Here is a 24,165-nt window from a genome sequence, read left to right on the forward strand (position 1 = left end):
AGGAGAGTGAGCAAAACCCACTGCATTGCCATTAAAAGAAGAAAAAGCAGCTGATCTCATGTGGTAGTGTAATTAAAAATAGATAGGCAGTGACACAGAACTAGTAGCACTGAGATGAAATTGGGGAAAGCAAAATGAAGGTTGAGTGCTGAACAGGTATTTCCTCCTGAGTTTGACCTAGTGAGCTAGGTGGTTTCTCATGGCTGGAAACCCTCGCACAAGACCGGACGGAGGCCGGGAGAGCAGCTCCGTGCGCGGCTGGGATGCGTCGATCCTTGGGGTATGGGGTAGACAGCCCAACGCAGTTTGTCCTTTGTTCATTCCCTAGTCAAATTTTTCTTCCCGTTGAGCTTTTAAAACCTTTGGTGCTGTCGAGCTCATGTTCTTCCCATTCAGCTGACCGCTGCTGGAGCATGGTGTCCCCTCAGCCTGGTGCTTGCTGCCTAATCCCTCACCTGGCGTTTCGAGGGAGGGGAAGGTACAGGGGACCAGTGGCTCTGAAGATCTGCTGGGGTTTTCTTCCCCTCTTCCTGCTGAATTGAAGCAGTGAGGCTGAGCTTTGAAAAAGAAGCTTAAGCTTCAGCCAGGTAAAGCTGAAGCACCCAGATCAGGGTGTCAGAAAACCACCTGCTGCAGGCAGCTTGGTCTTTTTTTCTCTAATCTGCTCAGTGCCTGTTGGATCTCTAACACTTTTTTTTGACTCACCCATCCTTTCAGTTAGTCTTGTTCACATTTTTGAAATTGCTTCTCAATTTACGTTTTTCCCCAGTCGACTTTCAACAGCCATGACATGCCACAGTGCCCCGTTTAGGTAGATTACTTTGTTTTGGAGGAGCTCTCATAGTTTTTCAGCTGCAAAAACACTAAAACACTTTATGTAGGCTGATGAAGTCAGGATTCCTGCAAAGAAAACAGTATGTTTTAGAACACTGGTGTGGGGGATTTTTTGGTGTTTCTTGGAGGGGGGAGAGGATATGTGTGTGGTGGTATTTTTTTTTTTCTGGCTTTTAGTACTGATAAAAAAAAGACTGGCTTAAATATAGTTCTGCAGGCAAGTGTCTTCTGAATGCATAAGCATTATATATATTGTAATGTGTTTTGTGGAAATGTGCTCTCCCAGCTTGGGAAGCTCGTATCACGTGAGACTAGCTTGGTTTCTGTGTTGTACTTGCCATAATTAACTTTGCTGAAACCCCCAGCACGTTAACTACTTGTGCTTTTAGGTGCCATTCAGACATGTTGGATGTACCCTCATCATGGTATCTGACGTAGTACAGCTGAGTAGCACCTCTGCACCTAATTCTGCCTTTTATTGTATGAAAGGCTATGCATGTGGCAATTAAATCAGTCTAGCATGTTATCCTGAATATTGAGACTGCTGGTAGTTTTCAGACTTGTGGGAAATATTTCAAGTGTTGAACAGCCATTAACTTCATTTGTCTTTAATATTCATGCCTAAATGGACATTCTTTATTTGGGAAGCTCAGGTGTCTTGAGTAGTTCCAGTTAGAGAGCAGGATGGCTTCTCTCCCTCCTTGGTTTTAATTCGCAGGTCTTCACTTTATCAGGGGGCTTATCTACATAATAATGACTTGTTAACCTGAATGTTTACTAGAAATCAGGCTGGTTAATATTCGTTAGAAAACTGTTCTCCTCTAGCTTCATAGCACAGAATATATTTTCCTCTTTTCCTGGTGCATCAGTTTGATGCTCTTCCATTTTTCAGAGCATCTGTTGGATCTGAAAACTGGACTTCACTGTGATAGGTAGTGCGTGTATGTGAAATAAATACTGATCTTGCCCTAAAGAGCCTAGCATGTTAGCACACAAATGAGGGAACATAGAGTACCTGGGGGGGAGTAGTTATGGGAATTAAAAGAGTTAGTGAGACTTGGTAAGATAAGGAAATTTGTTTCTCTTTAAAGCTTTTTTTGTGTGTGAAAACAAGGTGGGGAGACAATAACTATGCTAATGCTATTAGAGATTCAAAGTCTTCTGACTTTTTTTTGATAAAGTAACGACATAAAACTTGTATGATGATCCCTGCAGCTTAAATTTAACTGATGTCCCAGTGAGATGTTCATATTTCTTCTGCAGAGGAATTTTGCTACCAGGAAAATCAGGATTTAAATAGCTGTCTGATTCTAATTTATTGTTCCATCACCAAAATGACTAGCATTGAAAATCTTTTGCATAAAGAAGTTCTCCCTGCTCTGCTTTCCCAAGTAGTTGATGTGTATACAGTGACCTTCATCTTTTTCAGGCTCTGGAGATGTACAAAGATGACTGGAACAAAGTCTCAGAGCACGTTGGGAGCCGCACTCAGGATGAGTGTATTCTTCATTTTCTGAGGCTTCCTATTGAAGACCCGTACTTGGAGAACTCCGACGCATCTCTTGGCCCACTGGCCTACCAGCCGGTACCTTTCAGCCAGTCTGGAAATCCAGTGATGAGTACTGTTGCTTTTCTGGCGTCTGTGGTGGATCCCCGGGTGGCATCGGCTGCAGCAAAGGCTGCTTTAGGTATGGGATTGTCCCAGTGATTTTTTTTCACCTTGTCTGCACAAGTTTGAGCTCTGTGTTAGCCTACTCTTAAAATCAGCTCTTTTGTAGAGCTGCTCCTGGAAGGGCAATAAATGGAAAAAAACAAAATACAAGTATGTAGAAAACAGGTCTGCTAATGTCCAGTTTTGTGTTCTGTTGTTACTGAAACTGCCAACTTGCAGACAAGTTAGAATAGCTCTTAAAAGCCCCTGAATATCTAAAGAGTGCTTCCATTCCCCTTTGGTGCTCATTAACTAACTATTAAGTGTTTGCAAGCACCACTGGCGTAGCTGGTGTTCCCATGATTGCTGTCACTATTTTAGCTGTGTGTAAATGCTCAGTGCTAAACTTCCAGTTGTCCAGTTTTGCTTGTGTTATCTAATCAGGCACAGTTATGTATGACCTCCAAGAAACTTGCCAGAATAGTTCCTGTCACCTTTTTTTCACATTTTACATGTAAAAGACAAGTTTATATAATTGGGAAGAGACTCTCTCCTGCTATACTTGAGAGAAGAAAATTCACTAGCTAATGTGAAAAGAGGGAACTTAAAAATGTCTTTGAGAATTCATTTTGTCATGAAATTTACCTGCACATTAATTTGAGAAAATAAAAATTTCTTTTAATTTGCCATGAAATACACACAACGTAACATTTTCTGTGCAATTTTTAACAGAGGAGTTTTCTCGAGTCAGAGAGGAGGTACCACTGGAGCTAGTTGAAGCTCATGTAAAGAAAGTACAGGAGGCAGCAAGAGCCTCTGGGAAGGTGGATCCAACATATGGACTGGAGAGCAGCTGCATTGCCGGAACAGGTCCAGATGAGCCGGAGAAGATCGGTAGGCTGTCTAGCAAAATGCAGAAATATCTGCAAATCGGGTTTCCTGGGCATTTGCTTCTGACTCATAATAAACCATGAGTTCACCTGCAACAGAAAATGGGGATTATGGTAAGAAGAGGGTGGGGCAGGTCATTCTGCCTCTGCTTGCTGTAGGATTATTAACTTAATGAATTTAGGAGCAGTTTTACTTTTGGCAGTTTGTTTTCCTCTTCTGACTCAATGGAAATGCCATTGTTTGGGATGCTTACAAGTCGAGTGGGCAAGAATACCAGAGGGGAAAACTTTTATACCAATTCTGTGGGTATTAGAGTGGTTAGAACACATGCTGCCTTTCTGGCATTATGGTTATGATAAAGCAAACTGGGTTTCACTGGCTTTTTGTGTCCCCGCTGGACCTATAACATTCTATCACTGCTTTTGCTAGCTTGTGCTCTGAGTGTAATGCCCACAGTGCTGGCAGCAGAAGAGCAACGTTTTGTTAAATGGCAGACTGGAATACAATAATGACAGAGTTCTTGACTCTGCTCTTGTATATTTATACCACCACACTAACAAGCTCTCATTTTAGAGCTGGTTTTCAATCAAATATTATGTATGGTATTACTTCAGTAGATACCCTAGTATAAAGTCTGTTATCCTAAACTTTGACAGTTACAAACTGCTTGCTCATAACGATGGTGAGTAAAAGCATATCATTTGCAGCTCTCTATAAAGTGAAATCACTGCGAAACACCTTTCCATTTAATTCTAATTTCTCTCCTACAACAGTACAAGAAGTACAGAGAAGGACAGTTCTACATACCTACTTAGCTTTCTCAAAGCCTTTCATCTCCTGAGTTTGGTAAAGATCTACCAGTTGTCAATAGATCTTTGATACTGTTCAGCTTATCACAAACATTTTCGTGAATGTAGTGCCTATGTATTTAAAAGCATGCATAGCTTTGGGTAAAACTGAACAGAATGTGCTCTGGGTTGACTGAAAAGTGTGATTTGAGCTGTACTCATGCATCTCATACTACACCTGCTGTCACTCTCTCTGTGGACATGAACAAAGTGACAGACTGTGTGATGGGATCATTAGGGACCTGAGTTCTTGGTTCTGTTGTTCAGCTGTTAACTATTAAGCATGCGGCTGAAGATGCAGGTCCGCTATTTGTGGTACTTTGTCCAATGCAAAAAGTACACCTTTAAATTTGATTTTAAAATACTGTTTAACTGATTAAGACATTTTCATAAAGAAATGAATTAACAGGCAACTCAACCCTTCTGCCACCTTTTGTCAATCCTGCACTCAGTGGGGCAGAGCTGATGCGAGGCAGCTCAGTGCTTTGAGACAACGTGTTGAGTATGTCCTGAAAGGGGACATCAGGGGACTCTCCCGTCACTGACACCTGGAATATCCTCTTCTCTCTGCTTTGCAGCACTTTTATGCAGAACTGACAAAGACAGCAAAGCCTTTAAAAACTATTGAAAGGGCAAGGCTTTTAGTTTTATTTTCAAGTGTGCTATAAAACAAACCTAGATGTTATTCCATCTGGGGCTGGGTTAAATTTGATGGATAATTTACAGTGTTTGGCATAAGTCCTTTTTTGTTTGGTTGGGTTTTTTTTTAACTGTGGGTTTATTTGCTTCCCCTTTCCATATCCTCCAAGTACAGGCTTTACTGCAGTATGTACATGTTGAGGACCTCTGTAAAATGTTTGCTCCTTTGAGTCTAATTCTTAATCCTGCAGGTCAAGTGTTTTTAAGTTTACTATCACCACACCATTGAGTATTGCTAATCTGTCAGCCCTTTCTCTAGGGTAATTTGCACACAAGTTGCAAATAGAGATTTTTGAAGTGCTTGTCACTTAATATGGGGAGTTGGAGAGCAGATGACCATAACATGATTATTTCTGAATGAGCCGTGTGGTGAGTTTTATAACTAATACTGTCCTGTTGCAGTTAATGCGATTTGTATTGGGCTGTGACTAATGGAATAAATTAGGACAACAGCAGATGGTTCTCCCTGGGGGAGCTGCTCAGCAAGAGTGAACTGGGTCACTCCGCAATCTGCAGTGCCTTCCACCTCCAAAACAGTTTGCACTGGAGGGCATGGGGGAAAGAATCCAGAGCTTGCACTTGCAGAGGTGTGTTTAGTATGTTGAAGAACAGTGTTGTGCTGTACAGCTGCTGAAACCTTGCTACGTTCTGCATGACTAGACCTGAAGTGTTGTATCTAAATGTCACCCTGGAGATCTAAAAATATCTACTTAGGGTTCCACACTGTAATTAAAGTTCATCAGTTGGTATACTTTAGAAATAAAATTATGTTATAGCTCCATAATCTTTTGAAAACTCTTCATATTGGTGAATTACAGGTAATGTGTAAGGGGAAAATATGACTTGAACAGATTGCAGGAACTTATATTAATACTAAAAATCTTTTCTTGATGGGTTTTTTATTGTTAGCTTTTTGTGAAAGCTGATGATGGTTCCTTTTAAACTGGTGTAGTAAAGCCATAATAGAGTTAAGAGCAGATTTAAGTGGTTCAGATTGTATGGTAAGCATGGCAGACTCTAGGTCTCCTCCACTCAGCCAAGGTCACCTAGAGCTCCTTTTCACAGGCTGGGAGGATTATATCACTCTTAATAATTGATCATCATTGCTGTAAAAAGTGAACCTCGTCTTTCTGCACTGACCTTGTTTAGTATAAAACAGAGGTCTGCTACTTGTGTCTGTGAAATATGCTCTGTGAGATGGACGACTGTTTTCCCCAGTCTTGGGAAGGATTGAGTTATAATTTGCTGAAGGTAAGCAGCATCCAAATACTACAGCCTGTATTACAGCGTAGCCATCTCTGTGCCCTCTGGATACAAGTTGTCCAGAAAAATTTTCCTCAAACCAGCCTTCAGTCTGTTGCTGTCTTTCAAGCTTCGGCTAATCACTTTATCCTTGTATCCCTCAGACTATCCAAACACCCAAGCATATAACCTACATGTGTAGGCAGGAGGTGGTACGTGTATCTCTTAGTAGTTGGCATTGTGCTTCACTTCTGTACCAAGCCAGCTCTTGAGGTAGCACCTCTGTACAGCTTTCCTGCCTCTGTAATCCTCTATGTAAAATTGTAGTTGTATAAAGAAGTCATGTCTCTTCAAAATCCGTTGAGACTGTGAACCGTGGAAGTTTGCTCATCAGGTCAGCAGTTTCATAATCTTTGACTTCGTTACATGGTAGTGCTTGGATGCTGTCCAGTCAGGTAGGGCCACTGCCCAAAAAGACTTCAAATTATACAAGTGTTTATGAACATTATGCGTTGTAAAACATAGCTAAAGAAGTGATGCTCGGTCTTAATGAGCTTTCCTTGAGTTATTCATGACTTCTGTCCAAAGGACTCAGGGACATTAATCAAACATTTGGCAAGTTTTTTGGCAGTTTTTTCTTTACCGTGACTCTTGTTCTTCTTCATCTCTGTGATGTCTGCCCATTCTGGTAGGTGGCCATATTAAGTGATGTGAATAGGTTGTCCTATGTGAGCTTGTGCTTAACTTTCACTGTTTGAGGTCAAAGAAGTTGAATATGGAGATGATGATCAGCAGCAGCAGCTTTGGCCTTTGAGGTCCTGGGAAGATGTCTCCTGTAAAAGAAATCTTCAGCTTTATCATGAAAGCCCCTTTGTATGTGGGGGGAGCATTGTCTAATCTGGCTTCCCTTTTCAAGCAGTCATCTTTGTTCTAAGCCAGGGCCCTGGAGTGCCTTGAAAATAAGTGAGATTTAGGAATCTGTTTCGCATACTTTAAACATAATGTTGTGGCATCCTCTAATTTCAGTATAAATTGCAGCAACAAGGCGCAGGGCAGGGAAGGGTTTGGTGGCCTGTAGCTGCAAGGAGAAGCTAGGTGAGATTGAATATACCGGCACGTGACAAGGACGAGGCTTGCCTTTGCTAGCTGAATGATACTTGCACAGGCAGCAGACTTGAAATCAGTTCTTTGTTAAGCCTGAATGGTTTAAAACCTGTCTCTTACTTTCCAAGGTCGTGCCCTAGCTGTAGGTTATAGAGTATGATAGGTGAAGACGCTCTGCATCTGTTTTCATAAAAAATAAATCAAGGAGAGCAAGCAAGAGGGAGCCAAACTCTCCAGGCCAATGCTTAAGCCCCAGAGAAGGGGAATATACAGCGCACCTGTGATCCTGAGTGATTTGCGGCTGCTCTTTACTGAGTATTTGGGCTTGCTTAATCGCTTCCCAAAGGTGATTTGCCTTGGCTGCGTTTCTGTGCGCTGAATGAGGCAGGAGGCACTCCGAAGTGCCCGTGCTGGGGGCAGTGGCTTGGGCCTTCCAGCTCCTACTCTAACACGTATTTTGCTAAAAGTATTTCCTCTGACACGACCGTATGGATGCTTCAAGCTGTAACTCAGCTGTGAGAGCAAGTGTTCAGGGAGTTGTGGTCTGATTTACTCGCTCCGCTGCAGCCGTGACTTAAATGGATGATAAATTTTAACACTTTATGGATGTTTTTATATCATATTCTCAAATACACATACTAGAAAGGTACACGTAGAAGTATATGAACACAGGGGCAGTTATATCTGTTCACTTTTTGCATACCGATTTCTCTCATGGTCTCCAGGGCGTGATTTAACTCAGAAGTAACGCAAACATTGCTAAAAAGAACGGCCTCCGAACACTTCATTCACTTCACGTGCGTCCAGGTGCCTGTGAGCTGGTTCAGTACCGTCGGATGGTTGAGCCCGTCAGTCCTCCCGCAATGAAGCGGTGCAGCATGCCCCGGCTCTCTGCGCGCGCTGGCCTTCTCCGGGGAAGCCCGCCTGGTTGTCGTGCCACGCGTGCGTGAGCTGCGTGAAGCGCAAACGGAGCAAGCTCCGGTGTCTGCGGAGTCCTGACTTACCGTGGGAATTAAAAATTACAGTTTAGATAACAGCATAATTATCGTATTCAGACCTGGGGATTTTTCCACAGCTACGGTATTTTCCTCCCAGTTAAATATTAATGTTGAGGCCTGGTGTCTGATAAGCAGTGCAAGTGCGTTGCCTCTGTGAAAACAAAGGAGACCAGGGTGTCTTGAGGGCATCTTTAAACTATTTGCTGAGCTGAGACTCATGCTAGTGATTCTGTGCATTTATAAGCGGGGTTTTGCTTTCTGTTCTTCTCATGACGGTGGAACTTATCTGCTTGTGCTGCAAGTGTCTCAGCTGGCTGGTGATGCTGTAAATCATCGTAGTGGAAATATTTTATAGTTTCCCTTGCTGACTTGAAGTCAGTTTAACATCTATATAGAGTCACTGGGCTTCTTTAGGAATCAGTCGTAAATTCTTTGTGTGTTGGAAAACGGGGCTCCCTGTTCTTGGAGGTGACACTCAGAACAGGGTACATTTCTGCAGAGACAAAAATAGCTTTTAAAAGACAGAGGTCTCACTTTTACCACTTAAAACTGTCCAAAGATGAGATGTTTTCCAACCTGTTTCACTTCTGACTTGGGGTTTTGTACGAATCAGGACTTCAGAATTGCTCTATTTCTCCCTGTGGTTAAGTTTTGGGCTGTTTATACAGAATTACAGCTTTTTTTTTTAACATTCCACTATATCCCAGTACTAGAAATCTTGAATTCCAGTATTTTGTTTAAACTGCACCAGAATGAAAACGTGTGGGTTCCTGTGCAGTATCTTCCTAGTTAGAGCTCGCTAGCTTTACGCCCGACTAACCCCACTGCTCCTGGCGTGTTCTGCTCGCTCTCCTTTTTTGTTGAAGGAGAGAAGGGAGCTTTCTTTGTAAAGCTTTCTCTCTTCCACTTCTAAGCTTGATTGGGAACTCTGCTTCAAAACAGCTGTCTGAAGCAAATCTAATCTAGATTTTTTCCAACGGCACTTCTAGGTCACCAAATCCTAGCTCTAACTTTGGAGAAGATGTGTCCCCAGCCTCCATGAATTGAATTATAGTGGCAAATACTTGCGATAAGTAGGTTTATCGTCTTAAAAGAAGCTAAGAGGAAAATCTTTATCTTTCAATCATATATTTAAATTAATTTTTCTTATGTATGGAAGGAACTTTGTAAAAGCTTCTCTACAAAATTACTGCTATTAAAGGAAAACTCTCTGTGCATCTGTTTTGCTTCAGTGTAACACATGGGAATTATCAGTAAAATGAGGATTACAGAAAATGAGCGCTGTACACCAACTAATGTCTTTAGAAGCTGTCTTCGAGGTGGATCAGGGCTTTTCTCCAGCAGTTTTATATTTGTGTGACAGCATGTGTTGCATCCCATGGTCTAAGTAAGCTCCCTCCTTAATTCCCCTGTATATTCAGTTGTACTGGAGTTTCTGTTCTTGCAGCGCTAAGACACCTGATAGGATTTTAGTCAAGGGACGAGAGATTGTGCTGACACTTCCCTCTTCTCTGTCCTTACGGAGTGGTTAGGTGCCGCAAATAGATCAGTATTTCTTGGCCTTCTGAGCAATCCATATGCAGAACATCAGGAAGAAATAGTACATCATCGAGACACCTTCGTGGTATTCTTCATCAGTACGCTTGTCATCCTCCTGTGCCAAAGAGGCCTTCCTCTGCCACTGTTATTAGTTGGAACATTTATTTAAGTGTTCTTTAAAGGAGTAATTTAATGAATGAACCAGCGGTTAGCAGCAAGAGACCTCTGCTAAGGATAAGAATATGTAGCCGGGAGTGAAACTAATTACTGTTACAACACTTGCTTTTCTTACTAGATGCGTGCATGTAGCACGTGGTGGCAGTACTTCTGATACAGCGCTGACAGCTCACTTGTATGCCGTTCAGGCTGTTACCTAATCTGCCTTTGTCGATGCCAAAGTTAGATGGGATAATAACTGGTCAGCAGTTGCTCAAGCAGCAAGCTGTAACTCGGGGGGGGGGGGGGGTCTGGCTCTAGGTTTAGGCAGGACTCTTAGGGTGTCTCTGTGATAGCTATTTGAAGCTGAATAGTCAGTGAGTAAGTAAGAGGTTTTTGGCTTGAAGAGCTCAGTCGAGTCAGCCAAAAAATAAATGAGAAATAGCAGGAAGCACTTGGTTGGGTAATGAAGCTAAAGGCGTTTTTGTTGGGGGGGGCTGGTGGTCCCCCCCCCACACACATCTGGTGGTGGGGTACTCTGCAGGTACTTGTGGTCAGGAGCAGATTTTTCTAGGTGTCTGGCAAACTAGGTTTGGCTGGTATCAAGCTTCAGTGTGAAATCACAAAAAGCAGTCGATGCTGCCCAGACCCTGTTGTCCTCTTCATCCCTGGCAGTGAAAGAACTTGCCAAGTGTCCAAGTAGTTCATATAATGTTTTTAGTTTCTTATGCAAGTATACCAGGTGATGTGTGCTCTTCTGTTTTGGCCTCTGTAAATAGAGGAGGCCCTTTTTGGTCAGACACTGGGTGGAGGCTTTTTTGATGACTAACTCGGAGGCTGCAGTGATGCAGGTGAGTTGCCTCTGCTCTCTGGACGGGCCTTGCTCTGCACACGAGCTCGGCACGCTGCTTTTCCATAAGGAAGCACCACGTGATTCCGGAGCGCGTGTGGGATCCTTTGCTCCGAGCCAGGCTCGGCAGAGGCCATTTGTGTGTGCATTCTCTTCTGAAGATGCAGGTCACTGTGCAAGGCTGAAGCTTCACCTCCTGGAGCAGTCGAGGGAATTTTTACTGCTCAGAAAACTCGATTGTTACAGCTTTATGGAGAGCCCTGCACATCTCGCAGCTTGTGTCCGGAATACGTCAGGCCACTGGGGAGAAGTAACATTGACCCAATACTGTTACCTCTAGTATCAGCACTGACGGTGCAACTCCAGCTCTGCTTTTTTTTTTAAAGCGTCTTAGAAAGCATGCTTTTCAAAGCTGGGAGTGAGCAGACTGTCCTGTGGCAGCACTGTCAGATGCGTTCATTCGGCCTCAGTTCTGTTTCTGATTTGTTTGAATAATTATTTGGATGCACATGAAACACTTTCAGCTGGTAACTTGCATTGTTTTCTTGGTTTATATCTAGCCAACATTATGCTCAAATGTGATTCATGTCTTGTTCAGCACCTCATTAGGAAGCTGCAGTTGGGCTCTTAAGGAGGAGCTGCAATACAGCTTTTTACATGGAAAAAGCTCCAAGTGTTTGGGTTTAGCTTGGAAAATTTCATTGATGCACTCTTCAGTACAAACACGCAAATACTAATATCATTGCAGCTGGGGAAGAAGCGAAGGAATGAATGGTCCACGTCTGAGTGAGGATATTGTCCAAGGATATATATATCAGAACTACGTCTCCAGACTGATTTCTTTAAGCTTCATTGTCGGTTGAGATACATTGGGGTCTGTGGCTCTGTGTCATGTGGAATCCACTATGGTGACTGTTGAGGCCGTGTGACATTCATGACATCAAGTGCTAACATAGATGTTGATCGGTAACGAGATACCTTGTCCAGCACGCTCTGTGACGCTCTCCTGGCGAGCAAGCAAGTCTGCTTTGGAGAGCTTCGCCCCAGACCTCTGGTGTTTGCGTAACCCACAGAATGGGAGTTAAATCTTTGGGTGACCTGCAGCACAGCAGCACTTCTGGGTAGACCTTTCAACCAAAGCAGCTCAGGGGATCGGTGCTGAGGAGGAATTACAAGTCTGGCAGCACCGTAATTGAGGTTAATCATGTAACTGACAACCGTCTACAGAAATAAATTGGCTGTATTGGGAAGAACACTTTATAATTCTGTGACTTACCAGTGGGAATTACTGTATGACTTGAATACTGTAGAACTGGGCATTAAGCTGTTTTTTATACAGCTAAAATGGATAGATTTGGGGGTTTCTATATAGGCAAACTGGGTGTTTCTGTAGAGGATAGATAGTTGAATGTTTTGTCCTGCTTATCAGGCTGAAAAGAGAAACCTGTTAGACTTAAATTTACATTTAAACTTGATTTTTAAATTAAGTAGTGTAATAGGCTTTTGAGCTTCCAGGAGTTTAGTGGTCCGTGGCTTTCTTTAAACCATTGTCAGTACAGAACGAGGAATTTTGGTTAACTCTAAAATAAATATTGTGTATACTAAAGGGATACTATGGCAGTTCTGACTACTTTATTAATTTGTATTCTCAGATGGGGTTGAAGAAGAAAAAATGGAAACAGAGACGGATGGGCAACAGTCTGAAAAGGTAAGCTTGCTTTGGCACGCTTGTTCTGAAGAGATGGTTGTGATGCTTAGAAACCTGGATTATTATATTCTTAAATGTCTGATTAGAAAGGTGGGTGGTACTGTGCTGATCAGTGTATATATCCATAGTGAACAGTGTTTCCAGGGAATTTCAGTCTTCATAGTACTTCATTTTCCTATGAGTGATTTAGTCTTACGTCATATGGAGATGTTTCTTTTGATGGGCAAACTGAAATGAGCCGTCATCATGTTCGGTTTTCCACTCCTGAGGAAAAAAGGTTGGAACTGGGAGGAAATGTAAAAAGGGAGCTATCAAATTAGTTGTAGAGCCTTAAACTGCATGTCGTGGTTCATGGCTTGTAGTGCTCAAAAGCAAGCGGCTCTTAGGAGCTTTGCCTGTTTGTCTTGTGCCAAATTGCCTGTGGGATTTGCTTGCAGCTTCGTGGCAGTTTTGGAGCCTTTCTGAATTCCTTGGATGGGGGAGAGCAAGATCTGTCTGGTTAAATGAAGGTGTCCGTAGCTGAGCTAGTCAGTAAGGTTCCTCCTTGCCATCAGTAGGACTGAAGTTGAGATAGCCACTGGGCTCTAGGGCATGAATTGCCTCACCTCGTGTTCAGATGCTTTAAAAAAGGTTAATTGTGCCCTGAAGTGCCTGGGTTTTTTAGCTTCACAAGCAGTATGGTCTGACTCTTGACTACGAGTGTGCGTAGTGTACACTTTTGATGTTAGGTGTGATGCATCCTGCCAGTAAAGATCAGATTTTTAGAAATGACTTTGCTTGCCTATTGAGTCTGCCTACCAGAAGGCAATTGTTTGAGTTTTTTTTAATAACCCCATGTCTGCAAGCAGGGTACAGGGTATCTCTTTTCAGATAGTCTACAGTAATGGCACTGGCTGTGATTGCTTCGGACCTAAACTGTATTTAAATTTGCATGCTAGAATTAGAACACCACTTGGCTAAATAAATGGTGGTAGGAGCTTAGTTTGCCTGCAAAAACTGGTCATGTTTTGTGTTGCCTACTTTGTCAGAGGAGCGAAAGATCAATAGCCTAATGATTGCTGTGTGTAGTTTTGATATTACTTTTCACTCTGTTCTCAGGTGGTTCTTATGCTGCTTTTCCAATAAATGGCTAAGTAAAGTTAGGTAGATGTAAGTATAGAAGACTTTTTGGTCAAAGCTTAACCAAAAAATACTCTCATGTAATATGCAATTCAGTCGTAACATTTATTACCACAAGATGCTGTTGTGACTGTGAGTTCTGCAGAGTTTAGAGAAGATATGTGGATAAATGAATGCTATATAAGTGTTTTTTTAACATAGCAAACAATGGAAAGGATATAAAACTTATGCAGAAGCTATTGGAATAAAACAACAGCGTAAGGGAGCAGAACCTGTTCTCATCTGCCATCTTACTTCAGGATTTCTTGCACCTGCAGGTGAAGCATCTGGCCTGGGTTACAGAATCTAGTAGACTTCCTGGTATAGCAGTTACTGTGTTTATTTAGGTTTTGGTTACAAATAACTGCTATTTAAGTCCATTTTCACAACCTTCAAAATTTTATCTCTCTGTGCTGGTGAACTAATTTGAAAGCTATAAACCAAGTTAACAGTGAATGTCTTTGATAGCTCCTCATTCTTCAAACAATCCTTCATCCCATTCAGGTTGAAAACAAAGGGGAAAGTGAAATTGAGGAAGGCGATAAAATACAAGAAGGAGAAAATGAGAGAAATACAGAAAAAGAGCAAGATAGTGAAGTGACTGCAGATGCCAAGCCAGGTAATGGTTTCCAGCTGTTCCTCGAGCTGTGTTAGCTTTAATAGCCTGCCTCTAAAGTGGTTGGAATAGACTATAAACTTAACTGTGGCAGAAATATTTCCTCTTGCACATGAGGCTGTTTCATGGTTCAGTAGTAAATATTCTGGTTTAATTTCCACTAAATTCTTTCCTGAACTCATTTTAGACTACAGTTGGTCTTTCATGTTGTCTGTAGCAACTGGGTGAACAAATTGCCATACCAAAGTGAGTATAGGTCATACAAATTCTTTTCTTTCCTCTATATTAGCACACCATTTGATCATTTTTGATGTAAAGAAATGGGACTGCTCACTTTTATGCTTAGAAACTAATCTGCCAACTCAGTTTCCCTATGAAGTGGTGCAGAGCCTTTCCTTTGACAGACTAAGGAGAATTGCTTTTTTCTACTTAGGATATTATTCTTGCTATTTATTCTTAACATGTTCTACTTGTGCCACATGGATGTATTGTTTTTTGTCTGGAACTTAGGTTCAGTATTTTAGCCACAGGTAAAACAACATGTCTAGTTTTACATACAAAAGTAGGTGCAATAATGGAGTTGATTTTAAGTGCAGCTAAAATTGTTCTGACAAAAATGAGCTAATAGTAGAAAAAGAATGGACAGGATGGAAACTAAAAATATTTGAAGTTGCCATATTTGTTGGACCAGGACCTCTTAGGATTGCTGTATCAGCATTTGGACTGTAGCAGTGCTGTGATGTAGGAGTATTGCAGTGCATGGGTGAATAGCTTTGCTTGACTACCAGTGTGTGCAGTGGAATTGCCCTGCAAGATGTGGTAACTGTTAAAAAAGGGAGAACATATGTAACAAATTCTGGGGGAAATCTCTTTCAGAAGAGAAGGAGGCAGAAGAGAACAAGGAGAATGTTGATGCAAGCAAAGACAAAGAAAATGAGGCTGGGAAGAAGAAAGTGGAACACGAAATCTCGGAAGGAAACGTAGCTACAGCTGCAGCTGCTGCTCTTGCCTCAGCTGCCACCAAAGCAAAGGTTTGTTTTATACGAATATCCAGTTCCAGTTCACATTTGAACTCTTTAAAATGGTCCTTTGTTCCAGTCCTGTGGGATTTCATGTTCTAGTCTGTAATAACTTGAAAGAGCACAAGTGCCATCTTCCATTTCTTCTGCTTGAACTCCTAAATGAAATTATGTATAATTTATTTTAGGCTACTTCTTACAAGCTTATGCAATCTGACCATCCCTAAGAAATGGCCTCAAACTATGTTCTGCATTTTTTTGGAAAGGCTTCTTTGCTGCATAGGTCTAGTTGTAATGCTGAAGGCATAGGTGGCAGAAGCCCTCTGTTCCCTTTCTGGCTGTGCCCCCAGGCTGTTCTATTATGGGCTTCAGCAAATCACAGAAACCCTCTGTACTGGGGCTCCGTTTGTAAAAACAACGTGATGCTCAACTCCAGTGTTATGATTAGAAGTGCCGTGTGTCTGTTAATAAGAGTAAGACAAGAACATGTTTTTAAATTTGTATTTGTTGTCTGTAATCTCTTAAAGAGTTGTAGTTTGAATCATTGTTCTGTCCAGTGACTTTACTTACATTATTACTAATTGCATGTTCTGCTTCATTTTGTTTTTGCTGGAACGAGTCTACCTTTGCTCCCTTCCAATATCTTTTTTCCAAAATCTGTTTCCTCTTTACACGTTCGTTGGGTTCTAATCTGGGTTTTATACCACTCTTGGATTCACTGCTATGTTGTGTGTCAACTATTTTATAGCTAGCATAAGCAAAGCATGGATGTGATTTATTTCCTGATAGTTTTCCAGGATGTAGTGGTGGACATAATGAAGCATTGCATGTGCTGTACTGACTTTTCCAGTCTAATCTCTTTCAACTCATAAAGATTTAACTTTTGACTTTTCTCTGGGTGCCTCGTATATCTCATGAGGATTATGATGACGATAGGTGTTGTCTCAAGATGTAGGATCCCTTCTTTGTTAACCTATGAGATCTGAGACTATTTCTAGTCAATGTTACATTTCAAGCCAGGTTCTAAAATCAAAAGTTATATGGATTCAACGTTGTTTAATATCATAGCTGGGAATCCTAGCTATGTTATATTGCTATTGCAGCATTAAAACCTGGAAATCCCACTTTTCTGGCAAACTTTAGTTTTGTTATTTCAGTGAAGTGCTGAATCCTAGCTGGCTTCCTTGTGAATCACTTCACCTGTGTGTTTCTGAACCTATGGTGTTCCAAGCACCAAGCTTTTTTACAAAGAGTAGCTTGCTTTCTGCTCATCAGACTTGTAGGTATTTTCGGCCAAGAAAAAAAAAGAAAAAAAAAAACAAGGAGGCATGAAATTTAACCTGTGTTTTATGGGAGGCTTTTTCCTCCAAATTCATTTGGAGGAATACTCTTCGTCCTTTAATGATTATGAGGACTAGAGGGAGAAGGGACTAATGGTAGTTTTCATTATAATAATATTCTAGGAGAATTTTAGCTTTATATTACTGAAATAATACATTATAATTAGGATGTTCATGCTTCAAAGATGAATTCAAGTTCAGCAGGGTTTTCTCTTTCCATTTGCACTAAAAATTCAGACAATATTAAGGTTTTCAGTGAGCTGTGTCATCTTGTCTGAGAGAGTAATTCAACTCTTCATACTAAACTTCAGACTTAGCTCTTCAGGTGACCAGAGTTATGTTATAAAATTGCAAGGAAACAACTTTGTATCAGAGGAATATTGCAGTTAGCTTAAGGAGATATGAGGGTTAAAGGCAGGCAACTGAATTCTCATTCTTTTGAGATAGGACAACTCACTGGTGAGGCTGCTTGCTTATCTGAAAAATGGTGTCTAGTGGATGTGCTCATTTAGGGGAGAGCCTTGCTAATATGTTCCTATGTGTAGAATGGAGTAACAATTTCACATACATTTTTATAGGTTCTATACAAACACAATTAGTATTTTTAAGCCCCTCTTCCTCACTTCCTTCTCAGATTGTTAAATCAGTGTAAGCTCACTTTTCCTCTCTATGCATTCGTAGCACATGATGGAAAATACAAGTCTTCTCTCCTGCAGTGCTGTTACCTTTGTTCAGTTGTGTGATTGAGCTGCAGATCTTCTGGACCTGTTGATTCATCATTTACACTGCCCAAAATGACTATTCCGTTCATAATTTGACCTTCTGCATAATACTGCCCATATAACTTCTCTGAATTTCTGTTTCAAGATAGTTGGAATTAAATACATATTTTCTAGAAGACACTGATATCAAAACCAGAGTGATGTGGAATCCCCTGTAATCCTCCATAAATTGTTCCATGGCTGGTTAACTTTGCTGTTAATCCCTATTTTTAGTCTGAAGTGCTTCAACCACTAACCATTGCATGGCTTTCCTTTGCCTACTGAATTGAAAAGCCTTTGGATGTCAACTCCTTTCTTCACACGTAGGAATTTAGAAACACAAAATTCAGGAATAAAAGGGGACCCTGTTGGTCAAATCATGTTTCTTCTTTTTGCAGGCAATCTCATCCTGTCTTCTGTTCATAGGCTAATCAAATTGTTAGTTTGTGAGCTGCAAAATTAGCAATGATTTATGCTTTCTCCATAAGAAAGTATTGGGCAGTGTCAGGCCGTAGGTGTTTTGGGTGTCTACTAGAAAACTTCCTTAATGATTTCCTTTATAATATGTATTTTGAGACTTGTCTTTTGTCTAATTGTGTGCCTTGTCAACATTATATTAATTTGATTTTGTTATTAAAATTCCATGTGTTAAGAAAGACAAAGTGACCCTCGGAAGGCTGTATATATCACTAAAGGTACTTTCGTTACTAACTCCTCATAGAGATGACATTTGTTTTACTAAACGATGTTGACTGACATGAAATTTTTGTAGCTCTGTGTCCATTACTTTCCTCTAAATATCACAGAATCACAGAACAGTTGAGGTTGCTCAAGCAGGGTCACCTAGAGCAGACTGTCAAGGAGCCTGTTGAGATCACTTTTGAGTGTCTCCAAGGAAGGAGGCTCTACAACCTCTCTGGGCAGCCTGTGCCAGTGCTCAGTCACCCTCCCAGGAAAAACGTTTTTTTTCTTACGTTCAGATGGAGCTTCCTGTGTTTCAGTTTGTGCCCGTTGCCTCTTCTCCTGTCGCTGGGCACCACTGAGAAGAGTCTGGCCCAATCCTCTTTACACCCTCCCTTCAGATATCTATACGCATTGGTAAGATGCTCCCCTCGGCCTTCTCTTCTCCAGGCTAAACAGCCCCAGCTCTCTCAGCCTCTTCTCATATGAGGATGCTCCAGTCCCTTCACCATCTTGGTGGCGCTTTGCCAAACTCGCTGCAGTAGCTCCGTGTCTCTCTCGTCCCGGGGAGCCCAGCACTGGACCCAGCATGGCAGGTGTGGCGGGATCACCTCCCTTGACCTGCTGGCACCGCTCTGCCTAATGCAGCCCAGGACTGGCCACCTTAGCCACAAGAGCACGTTGCTGGATCATGGTCACCTTGTCCACCAGGACTCCCAGGTCCTTCTCCGCAGAGCTGCTCTCCAGCAGGTCAGCCTCCAGCGTGTACTGGTGCCTGGGGTTATTCCTCCCCAGGGACGTGACTTTGCACTTCCCTTTATTCACCTTCATGAGGTTCCTCTCTGCCCATCTCTGCAGCCTGCTGAGGTCCCTCTGAGCTGCAGCACAGCCCTCTGGGGTATCAACCTTTCCCTCCCATCTGCAAATTTGCTGAAGGGGCCCTCTTTCCCATCATCCAGGTCACTGATGAATTAGTTGAATGGGACTGGACCCAGTATTGACCCCTGGGGGACACTGCTAGCTACAGGCCTCCAGCTGGACTTTGTGACACTGCTCACCACCCTCTGAGCTCTGCCATTCAGCCAGTTTTCAGTCCACCTCACTGTCCACTCATCCAGCCTGCACCTCCTGAGCTTGCCTATGAGGATGTTATGGGAGAGTGTCAGAAGCCTTCCTGAAGTCAAGGTAGACAACATCTGTTGGTCTTCTCTCACCTATCCAGCCAGTCACTCCGTCAGAGAAGGCTCTCAGGTTGGTTGAGCATGATTTCCGCTTGGTGAATCCATGCTGACTACTCCTGATCACCTTCTTGTCTGACTACTCCTGATCACCTTCTTGTCTTTCATGTGCTTTGAAATGTCTCCAGGATGAGCTTCTCTATCACCTTTCCAGGGTTTTGAGGTGAGGCTGACTGGCCTGTAGTTCCCTGGCTCCTCCTCCTTGTCTCTTTTGATGACTGGAGTGACATTTGCTTTCTTCCAGTCTTTAGGCACCTCTCTTGATCACCATGACCTTTCAAAGATGATTGAGTGGGGTAGCAATGACATCGGCCAGTTCCCTCAGCAGCGGTGGGTGCATCCTATCAAGGCCCATGGACTTGTGGATGTCCAGTTTGCTTAAGTGATCTCAAGCCTGCTCCTCTTCCACCAAGGGAATGTCTTCCTTTCTCTGTACTTTCTCCCTGCTCTCCAAGGACTGGGATTCCTGAGAGCCAGTCTTACCAGTAAAGACTGATGTAAAGAAGGTGTTTAGGACCTCAGCCTTTTCTGTGTCCTTTGTCACCAGGGCCTCTGCCCCATTCAGTGCACTTCCCCTAGTCTTCCTTGTGTTACTGATGTATTTAAAGAAGCCCTTCTTGCTGTCCTTGATGTCCCTCACCAGATTGATCTCCAAATGGACCTTGGCCTTCCTAGCCCCATCACTGTATGCTTGGACAACACTCCCGTATTCCTCCCAGGTTACTTGTTCCTGCTTCCACCTTCTGCACGCTTCCTTCTTATCTTTAAGTTTTGCCAGGAGCTCCTTGTTCATCCATGCAAGCGTCTGTCCCTTTTGCTTGGCTTATTGCTCATTGAGATGGACCGTTCTTGAGCTGGGAGGAGGTGATCCTTGAATATCAACCAGCTTTCCTGGATGCCTCTTCCTTCTAAGATCCTGTCCCATGGGCGTACACCATTCAGTTTGCTCAGTACTTACTGAATGGCCTTCAGGAATGACGCTGGTATGTTGTTGGATAAACTTGGGGGATAGTTCTAATTCTCTAAAACTGTACCTTATTTTAAATGAAACTTAAATTTTGAGAGCTTCATGATAGTTTCCAAAGTATTGAATTTTTCTAGATTTACTGATTTCTTTCTGAAGACTTTAATTGTTGGTGTGTTACCAGAGGTGAATGCTCTCGAATGACAAAACACGTCAATGATGGAAAGGGAACACCGTAGACTTTTGAGAGAAATCCTGTTGATAATTAGTATTACCAGGGAGTTCTACAACACTTTTCTCCAGCTTGGTATTTCTCCAAGTTCTGAGCCAAGGTTTGGGGCACAGCTTGTTTAATGAGTCCCTGTTTGCAGCTTGAGCTGGAAGAGAGCCAGCATTTTGTTTTTTCTTTCTCTCCCTCTTCCTTCACCTTTTCCACCCTCGAAAGCCAATCCTCCTTCTCCCCAGCCCTTGGATGTGCCAGTGGGGCTTTGCTTAGACACTATGGCCAGGAAACTTCCTGGGATGGTTTCTGCAGAAACTCTTAAGCAGTGCACGTGATGATGGGTGTTATCTCCTGCCTGTATTTTCAGTTGGCATAGTAAGCTTGCAACAAACGCTAGTAGAGGGCATCATTAACATGCTTGTCTTTCACACTTGAAAAACGTGAAACATTGGAGCTTTTTTTTTTGCTGTGAGAAGCAGCAAGCTGTGTGACATTTTAGGGCTGTCTCATTTTTATATAATATTTAAACAATTCATCCTCTCTAGGCTTGTATCCAGTTATCCACAGGGTAAAGCTAATGCCTCGTGAGAGGTCTTTGGTTGCCTTTATCTGCAGTTCATTTTTTCCACTCTTTAAATACAGCTTTGCCTTAGCTTTCTACTGAAATAAGAATAGTAAGTGACCTGGTTATAAAAGGAAGCTGGTGGGGTTTTTTTTGGAGTTGCTTTTAAAGACTTCCTATACCAGCAGACAGGCATAGCTATGTAAAGATTTCTCTGCAGACTCTCTCCCAGCCTGAAATGTGACTGCTGCACTGAGAAAGCTTACGGTTTAGTGGTATGTTTGCGAATGGAATGGAAGTATGCTTAACTAGATAGCTTCTAATTTAGTTAAGCAGAAAATATTTTAATAGCAAAGGCACACAAGAGTCACCTCAGTGTTTCTGTGGGTCATTCTCCTATGTGAGTGTTTCGGTGAAAGCTTTTTGGGTGGCCTCCAGCTGACTCAGTGTGACCTAGCCTTTGCTCCCTCGTTTGCATTTCCTCTTAGCATATACTGTCTGTGGCACGGTGTTCAGAAGGCTTTAAGGCAAAGCTGGATTGCTTATGGGGAGTGAGCATGCACAAGGCCTTTTTGTGTTAAAATCTGACACTTATGTATGTATTAAAAACTTAATCTTCCACGGGCTTCTGGTTCTGAGCGTAAGATTCATGATGTGAAGTTTTATTTTCTCTTTGGAAGTGAAACAGAATGGCTGAAGCTAGATGCAGGTGTACTTGGTTATTCATTCCCTTAAAGCACTCTTCTGCTTTACACACATTTCACAAAATAATCTGTGTTTTACCCTCAGCACCTAGCAGCAGTGGAAGAAAGAAAGATCAAGTCCCTGGTTGCCCTTTTGGTGGAAACACAGATGAAGAAGCTGGAGATAAAACTTCGTCATTTTGAGGAGTTGGAAACCATCATGGACAGAGAGAAAGAGGCAGTAAGTAGAGGGATACTTCTCTGAAATTCTGGATTAAACCCCTATATGCTGACAGATGGAAAATTAGCAGCTTCAGCTGTTCTTCACCTTTATGCAGTTCTTCATACCTGAGCTAGAATTTCTAATTACTCCAAACATTATAGCATTTGACTCCTCTCCTTCTCTATCTGGAATCTCTCCTGAAACATAAGGAGCAAACTAGTTGTATCCTGGGTTGCTTCCTAATTCTTATTCCTCTGATCAAAGCCTGAACACAGAGCTGAGTATTTATGAGGCATCATCATGTGAGCAGTATCTGTCTTAAGAATGTTTTTTCCCCTGTGAAGGGAATGAAGTAGTTGGAAACCTTACTCTTTGCCTAGAAGGGAGGGAAACCAGAACTGCCTGCCTCTTCCTCCTCACCCAGTTTAAACTGGAGATTTGGTTTTAAGTATGTAGTTCAGTTTTTGGAAGGTATTCTCATTAGCTCTTGGAAAAGTCCTCAAAATGAGATGCAGTAGCAGAAGGATGCTTGCTAAGGAGTAACAGTTTCTCATTTTGTTATAAAGAAATTGCCTGAGCTGGAGAGGGAAACAGCAGCTTGAAGAGAAAGAGGGGAGACAGCAATATCAGGAGTTGAGGAAAAGATGATTGCTCTTAGGGAACAGAAAAGTATCAAAATAGAACAAAGCCAAATTAGCAAATCTGAAAGCAGTGAAGCGATATGGAGGGTAGAGAAGAGGATCTGGGCAAGCAAAGTGAGAAGGTGATCAGTTGCTGTCTTCAACCTAGTAAAGTAGTAAGCCAGGGCACAGGTTTTGATTGAGGTCTACCCAGCTGAAAGGTAGTGACAATAAAACAATATATATAATGCATCCCAAGCAGGGCTTCATTTATAATGTAACACTGTTAGTGACATCTCTCTAAAGACTTGTGCATAGCTAGAATCAGGGTATAATGTGGAAGAGATGCTGTCTCTGCCTGTCAGCAACTGGCTCATGGACCTATTGCCGAGTGTTCTTTCACATACAGCTCAGCTGGCGTTCAGAGGAGCAATTTCTCTGCAGCTACTGAAAGGATGCCTTGAAACTTGATATTTTTTGGATGCCAGGCAAATCTTGCATTTCTCTGTTGTGTAATTAGCAGATTTTTGTCAACACATTGTTACTGTAGATCTGTTGAGAAGGTAGTGACTCACGATTCCAGGGTTTTTCCCCATGCCCTGCCATGTGAATTTAATGGAACTTCCATCCTCACCTTGGCATTAATCACACTGATAGAGTTTGACAGCGTGTGGTCTTTTGTTGTAGCAGGATGTCAGCAAGAATTTCTTCATTGCTCAGCATCCTCAACCGTTTCAGTGTGGTGTCTGCTTCTGATGCTGATTGGCAGCCCAAGAAATGGACCTAACTGTTTTGAAAAGGTTCTGTGCAGACTCCCTTGTTTGGGGGCTGCATTCTGTTATAGTAACAGGGATTTTTCCACTTTGAGGCATATGAAATTTTCCCTTTTAAGAATGTGCATACAGATTTTCCCCCGCCGTGGTTTCATATGGCTAAAACTCAGTCTTTTTCCCTTTCACTGTGGATATTTAGTGGACTAATTAAACCAAAAATTTCATTAGTGCCATTGCACACTTTGCACGTGTCCTTATTCCTACACTGACTCTCTCGCAGTAAAGGTAAGTTGGTCCTGTGTTTAAAACAATGTGCTCCAGACTGGAGAGTGTTAAGTATTAGGCAAAATACATTTGCTTCAATTTATAATGTGAAGCAGTTTCAGTGCTGCCAACTCTGTGTGTAACCGGGGATTCTATTGATAGGCTCCTTCTTGACCCAGAATTTGTAATAACACATGAATGAATGTGCTCTTCAGTGTTTCTGTATAGGGAGAAATTATTTGCTGAAGATGGAATCGTAGTATAACGATTATTGCATGGGGATACATTAAGTGCTTATAATAGTCCCTTCTAATTATGAATCGCTTTGCAACAGCGCAAAAACATGCAATTGCAAATTTGGAAAAAGATGATCAAGAATGGAGTATTCATGAATACACACCTAAAAATTTGACCAATTTTGCGAATCAAAGAAGCAGAAATATAAACCAATATAGAAAGTATGGTGTAGCAGTACCTCTCATTATTAAGCCTTTGTTTCGGGTCATTTGCCGTAATTCTT

General features: G+C 42.1%; 1 protein-coding gene across 2 annotated transcripts in view; it reads left to right on the forward strand.

The window, feature by feature from the left end:
- SMARCC1 (SWI/SNF related, matrix associated, actin dependent regulator of chromatin subfamily c member 1) overlaps nt 1-24,165 on the forward strand; it is a 99,321-nt gene that overhangs the window by 51,735 nt on the left and 23,421 nt on the right. For both annotated transcript variants that reach the window (XM_064505619.1, XM_064505621.1), the window contains 6 exons: nt 2,264-2,522; nt 3,218-3,379; nt 12,465-12,520; nt 14,183-14,297; nt 15,171-15,325; nt 21,872-22,006. In XM_064505619.1, coding sequence (XP_064361689.1) covers nt 2,264-2,522; nt 3,218-3,379; nt 12,465-12,520; nt 14,183-14,297; nt 15,171-15,325; nt 21,872-22,006 — 882 coding nt within the window. The remainder of the gene's footprint in view (nt 1-2,263; nt 2,523-3,217; nt 3,380-12,464; nt 12,521-14,182; nt 14,298-15,170; nt 15,326-21,871; nt 22,007-24,165) is intronic.

This window comes from Dromaius novaehollandiae, chromosome 2 (genome assembly GCF_036370855.1).
Source record: "Dromaius novaehollandiae isolate bDroNov1 chromosome 2, bDroNov1.hap1, whole genome shotgun sequence".
Taxonomy (NCBI): domain Eukaryota; kingdom Metazoa; phylum Chordata; class Aves; order Casuariiformes; family Dromaiidae; genus Dromaius; species Dromaius novaehollandiae.